Consider the following 6,913-nt stretch of genomic DNA (forward strand, 5'->3'; position numbering starts at 1 on the left):
CCTGAGAAACCCAATAGACATTATATCTGAGTCTTTTTACACAGACAGTAAGCTCAGGATCAAATCTTGAAGTTTTGAGAGGAAAAAAAACAAAACAAAGTCTTTAAAGGTCTGGAAAGTGTCAATTTTCTCTCTAGATTGTTTCCGATCTGTAATAGAGCTTTGGCTATTTTCATCAAGAGCCCTCGAAACTGCATATGAAACCTGCTGAGGTATTTTACAGAACTGCATAATCTGCTGTCAGGTGTCTATTTCTCCTGGACAAGAACAGTAATTATTCATCTGTGCTACAAAAAAAGCCCAAGCATCTACAATAGCCAGGATCAAAGCACATCCAAGGCGGTCTGAGTCACCCCGATTTCATACATTTTATACTGAGAGAAGCAAGAATAATGACGCCCAGAATGAACTACAAGCATTGTCAAAATGTCATTTTATTCTAAGCACTGGTGTTAAGATGGAAAGGAATTGAACAAGCCTGTGGACGGTTAATGCAGTGTGACTGATGGGAAAGAAGCAGCGTGTCCGTTTGCTCTCCACCGCTGAAGTGCACTCAGGCTGTATGTTCAAGCCAGAGGCTGAAACCAAGACTCGCGTTCACCATGGAAAAATACCATCAAGTCTGTCTAAGAACCCTCAGATTTTCATTTGTCATTATCAGCCATTCTGCTCCAGTCTTTTAAACAGGAGTCAAGCTTTAAGAGGCTACAAATTGCCTCATATTGTAATGGATTGTCAGGCATATCACAATCACAGCAGCCTCGCTGTATGAACATTGTTTACCTCACTGTCATAACTGGACACGTGTATTAAAAGCTGTGTTGCTGTTGTGTCACTTGTGGGTCTTTTTTCTGTTCCGTCACTGCAGAGAAAAACGAGGAAGAGGAGCAAGAAGCCAAGCAAGAAATTAAAAGACGGCTTTCTCGGAAGGTATCACACATTTCAACTCGCGTAGCTTCATTCCTCTCGTTTTATCAAATGCAATTTACATTTATAAACTCTATTCTTTAATCTTTCAAGGTTTAATTTCACTAATTAATGTTTTTTTTTATGAATTCTAACGTTACCACGGTATTATCCGTGTATTTGTGGTACACTGCGCCATCTGGTGGATATGAAGTGTACAACTTGTAAAATGTAAGGAGTGATTACTAACAAAGAAAATCCTTATTAAGTGATACGTCTGTTTTGAATATAGCTGCCTGCCTCAATGACTTGTGTGTATGGAGCTCAGGTTGTTAGTTTTCTATGCCGTCTAAATAAAAGAGCAGTGATTTCCATGTAGTGGAGAAAAAAAGGTCCTCTTTAATCTCTGAAGTAGCGATGCTTTATCATTTCAAGCACACTGCACATATTTGAAGTAAAAAATAAATAACTAGGCTTGATTTCTACACGATTTAGCCTTTAGTATAATTATTGAACTACTCTTGTTTAGAGAATCTTGTTACTGTTCAGTGTGGAACATTTCTGTATGTTTTGTGTGTTTGTGTTTGTCTGTAGCTGAGTCTCCGGCCCACAGTCGCCGAGTTAGTAGCACGAAGGATCTTGCGTTTCAACGAGTACGTTGAAGTGACTGAAGCGAAAGACTACGATCGGCGTGCTGACAAGCCCTGGACCAGGCTGACACCTGCAGACAAAGTGAGACTTTCACCAATTCTTCTCCTTTTCTCATTCTCTACATCTCTCAGTGTTTAGTATATATTATGTATATGCAAATTTTATTTAAAGCTAAACTCTTAAAGTTAATTTGTGTTATTTCACAAGATGCTTTACTATTGTGTTATATTGAATTTTACAGTTTTTACTCCAGGTATTACGGTTTCCTGCCACAGTCCAAAAACATGTTTAGGTTGATTGGTAATTCTAAATTGCCCATAGGAGTGAGTGTGAGTGTGTGTGGTTGTCTGTCTATATGTGTGTGGCCCTGTGATGGACTGGCGACCTGTCCAGGGTGTACCCCTGCCTTTCGCCCAATGTGTGCTGGGATAGGCTCCAGCAGATGACCCTGATTAGGAATAAAGCGGGTATAGAAAATGGATGGACGAATTTTATGTTGGTGCTGCCGCCTACTGGCCATTGCACATAAGTGTTAAGTACGATTCGGATAAAAAAATGTACCTTTGATATTGCTTATCAAAACAGATTGCATTTAATGTGTTAATAATGTGAATCATATATAGAATTTTCATTAACCAAATATTATACTGCCTAAGGATTTGCTGTAGTAGATTAAAAAAAAGCCTTTGTGATTTAGCATAAGTGGAAAGCTCAGATTTTATTATTAGCATGCACTTATCAACTAATTATTAACAGGAGGACTAAGTGAAATTCTGTTTTGATAAGAAACGCTTTTCTGGATGAATTGTGGACATACTTTTTTGTTGTTTGTTTCAAAGGCTGCTATACGCAAGGAGCTTAACGAGTTTAAAAGCAAAGAGATGGAAGTACACGAAGAGAGCAAACAATTTACCAGGTGAGTCATGAGTACAGAAGCATATTTACAGACACAAATACATTTTTTCTGAGTCTGATGTAGGCGAGAGATACAAAATTTATTGAAATATTTTTCAGAACATTTACAGCTTGTGTACCTTGGGTTGTATTAAAGAATGTCTTTGTTAGTCAGGCAGGTGAAGTATATGAGAAGATAATGTGTATGCGCATACACATTGTTGTTATTTTAGCTATCTACCACAGTATGTTGGGGTTGAAATGAAATGGTAAATATGACAACTGAAGGCAGAACACCCTAAAAACAAACAGGACCTTGAGACAGCTGCAGTAAAGATACCCTGTGTATGGGGTTCAGACTAATCAGTATATAGTTTATTGTATATTGATGTATATTAATGATGAGAATTTAATGTATGATTATGTTTAGTTTGTCTAATCATTTTTGGGCCCTTGGAAAAAAAAAGGGGTGGGTGTCATGGAATAATATCTACACCATTCACTGAATTTGATTGAATGTAAATGAATTATTAAATATACATTAATTCAGTGTGAGCTCTAGTATACCGTGGTGGACACCTACAATAACCATAACATCCACATATTTATTGGCCAGACTCTTCTCACTATTTTCTCTCATGCTAAATATATCATGTCTAAACTTGGCACCGTAATTCCGAATGCATTTATTTGCAAGTCAATATTCATAAATGTATCGTTACTATCCAGCTCAACAGGAATTACATCTGTATATTCATGCTATCGTCCAGTGAACTAATCACGTGGCAGCAGTGTAGTGCAAACTGGACAGCTGATTTGAAAAATAATCCAATAATCCAGTCCTTTAGTGTCAAGTTTAACATCAGAGTCCTGTCTGGCTGACCGGAGAGGAATCTGATGTTGTCTTGCAGATGTGGTCTGTTGGTCTGTTGTGATGTGGTTATTTTAGTTGCTGTAATCATCCAATCAGCTTAAGCCAGTTCTCTCAAAAGGCATTCTGTAGTTTTTTTCTTTACTATCATTGTGTGTAAACTCTAAAGACATACCAGGATGTCAGCAGTTTCTGAAATACTTAAACCAGTCAATCCATACATTCCTGGCACATACCTCCTTACTACAGTGAGACTGCATTAACTGAACTGTACCTGCATTACACTGTTGCCATATGATTGGTTGATTGGATAATTGCCCAGATGAGCAAGATATACAGGTTTAAAGTGGCTGAAGAGTGTATCTAATATTGCCAAATGTCAGTATAAGTTCTATATACAACATTTCTGAATATACAGTGTAATTTAAGTAAAGTGTATTTTGGCATGGGGATGCACTATATAGGCATTCTGAGCAGGAGGATGTTCTCTCATGATGGATGATTATATTAAAGGGAGACAGGCTTCACTGTCGTCAATACACTGATTTTTTTTTTAATCGTTTACAAGGCGAAAGGAGATTAGAGATATAGATTCAGGTGCCTGTAATAGTTGTAGAAGGGTTTCTGTGTTGTCTAAACAGTTGCTGCTGAGCAATAATAACATTTTAAGTCATTGAAAAGATTTTAAATAGAAATTAGACCGCATCTCAAATTAGCTTCTGATTCTCTTCTGTCTAAAATCTCTTCCACTTTTACTGTATAATGCTATGCCCGAATGAACCGATTCTGCAATGTAGAAAAATTTCTCTGTAAAGCAGTGGGACATTAATTCACCACTATTACATCTATTCCGCTATTATGTCATGCTGTGATTTAAATTTCAATCATATTACCGTACTTCCTATTCACTAAAACCCCAGCTTGCTTGGGCAGATTATCCATCAAACCGTGGCTGCATTTATTTTTCCTCTTTTTGTTAAGACTCAGGAGTACGATTTTATTAATCTATTAACGTGAAATGAAGTAAAAAAGTAAACTGTGAGCATGATTTTGTGACCTCAGTGTAGTATCTCATGATCACATCGAACACAAAATACATTAAATATTATATTATATTATATTATATTATATTATATTATATTATATTATATTATATTATATTATATTATATTATATTATATTATATTATATTATATTATATTATATATTACATGGTTAATGATCGGTGCATTGTGTGGTAGATTTGCACAATTATTTGAGCTTCTTTTTTTTCTAAATCTGATTAAGTTGAGCTTCATTGGCTTCCTCCTCGGAAAGCTGTCTTGTTTTCCAATAAATTTTGGCTTGATCCTTCTTTTTTCAATCTCCCTACTGTGATTGTGTTAAAATAGCGTCCGCTCTCTCTGTGCCTTGGCAGGTTCCATCGTCCCTGAGAGGCTGGAATGGTGCCCACACCACACACATACACACACACACACACACTCTCTCTCTCTGTCTCTCTCTCTCTCTCTTCCGGTTCCTTCACTTCATTTTCCACTGCGGGGCTCACAGTCCAGCTCCATGTCACACACTGACACATTTCGGTCATCGTGTCTCTAAACATCATGTAATACTCGGGTGAAGCAGAGGACAGCCGAAACGCCAGTGAGAGAGATGTCTGTGCGAGAGCAAACATGAACAGGTGCCTTGCTCTGTCCCTGGCTTTGTTTGCACACACTAAGGACATGAAGAATTTTTTTTTTTTTTGTCTCCTTTTCCCAGTATGCCTCAGGACATACAGTGACCTATACTTCTGGACACATCATTCTGTAAGATTTCGTGCTGAGGATGTGGATTTTTTTTTTTTTTTTTTTTAAAACATGACTGATTTTATAAGTGTTACAGCGTGAAGGCCCATATTACTTGTGAATATTCATGCATGTGAAAAAAATCATAGTCACCCATTGTACCATTTCTATAAGAAACGTCGAACAGGAAGTCTTTTACAAAATGACAAATGTTTATTCATGTTATTATTATTATTATTATTATTATTATTATTATTATTATTATTATTATGAATGGTAGCAGCTGTAAAGGAAGTCAGATTTGCTTTGTGCCTTTTCCTATTGCATCCAATAAGCTGCTTCGGGTATCAGCTCCATTTGAGCATATGTGGTGCAGATGGTCTTTAGTTTTCATAGCTTTACAGTCTTATGGTTGCTGTCTTCATCGATTTGGCCTTGGGCAAAACAGGCTGTGTGTCTAAATGCTGTATTAACTACAACAGGGCTGAATCTTCACTCCATTATTGCACTTGGACTATGGGAAATGCTCATTCATTCAACATGCTGGGTTTACACAGTAGTCACATTTTTGTATATGTATTTGTTTTTGTTTTTTTTTGTTTGTTTGGTTTTTAAGCATTCCCTATGGTTTTCTCCACAAACGGAGCCTCATCTCATCATTTCACTCCTGCACCACCTCCTTCTCATCGCACCCAACCGGGTGGAAAAACTCCAGATCTGTTTTGCTGCTGCGAGCATTGCCATGTTGCTTTGTATTGTAATATGCAGTGGGATCAAACTTTTTACATTATACTGTTATAAGATGATGTTACCATAAATGTACATGTACGAGAGGCCGGGAGTGTTATTTTGTCATTGCAAACAGGTATCATGGAGAACTATTTAAATTATTTTTAATCAGTTGTTGTACAGAAAGTGCATATAATACATGTGAATACATCCATTATGCTGGAAAGCAGCAGACTGATTGTTTTGTTTATTATTACTGCACTCTTCCCGTGCTGAGGAAAACAAAGCACTCGCGTCTTTTTCAACATAAAAGGATTTGGGTTTAGGTCACTCAGTGCAGAGCCTAAAATTTTCTCTGCCGATGAGTCTTTGAAAATAATTCCTATAATTTATGGTTGAACATGGGGGAACTGCAGGAATACTTCATTGTGCCTTGTTGTATATTTTCTGTGTGTAACCTTGTGTTTCCTCTGAGTTCTTCAGTTTCCTCTCATCCGAGCAAAACATGGTGGTGGGTGCACTGGCTTTACTAGGGTGTGTGTTTGTGTGAGAGATGCAACAGTGGCATCCCATCTTTGGTTTATTTCCAGCGTTCCAGGGATAGACTCCGAATCTCCTGCGATCCTGGACGAGGAAAACATCACGGCGCTCAGGTAAACTGCTCTGAGCAGCCTGATTTTCAGCTGATTTAGCCGTGTGTAGATATAACTGAATCAGGCCAAGCCTTACTATTTTACACCATTGACTCCAAGGCCTGATTCTTTCCATGGAACTGAGCACAAGTCAGTGACATTAATTTCACATTAAGTCATGCTGGTGTTCCACAAATCATTTTAGCGGCTTAATAAAGCAGCTCCGAGCCGGATACATTGAGCAGATGGTAAGACAAGTGGTAAAAAATGTGATACGACAGTCATAGCCTCGGTTCCATGGAACAGAGACGAAATTGCAAACACAGTAAAATGTCATTGCTATCTGTCAGCAGGTCCATTTTTTATAGTCGAGGTTATGAGACCCATGTGTCCTTATGATGGTGGAAATATCTTTCTAATCTTTCTTTTTTATTGAGCACAGA

General features: G+C 37.6%; 1 protein-coding gene across 6 annotated transcripts in view; it reads left to right on the plus strand.

Annotated features, from left to right (window-relative positions):
- Positions 1–6,064, plus strand: part of phactr2 (phosphatase and actin regulator 2) — a 58,285-nt gene extending 52,221 nt beyond the window's left edge. For all 6 annotated transcript variants that reach the window (XM_058385757.1, XM_058385756.1, XM_058385762.1 and 3 more), the window contains 4 exons: positions 869–930; positions 1,501–1,638; positions 2,397–2,473; positions 4,740–6,064. In XM_058385757.1, coding sequence (XP_058241740.1) covers positions 869–930; positions 1,501–1,638; positions 2,397–2,473; positions 4,740–4,755 — 293 coding nt within the window. In that variant the 3' untranslated portion in view covers positions 4,756–6,064. The remainder of the gene's footprint in view (positions 1–868; positions 931–1,500; positions 1,639–2,396; positions 2,474–4,739) is intronic.
- The last annotated feature ends 849 nt before the right edge of the window (positions 6,065–6,913 follow it).

Source organism: Hemibagrus wyckioides, linkage group LG03 (assembly GCF_019097595.1).
Source record: "Hemibagrus wyckioides isolate EC202008001 linkage group LG03, SWU_Hwy_1.0, whole genome shotgun sequence".
Lineage (NCBI taxonomy): Eukaryota > Metazoa > Chordata > Actinopteri > Siluriformes > Bagridae > Hemibagrus > Hemibagrus wyckioides.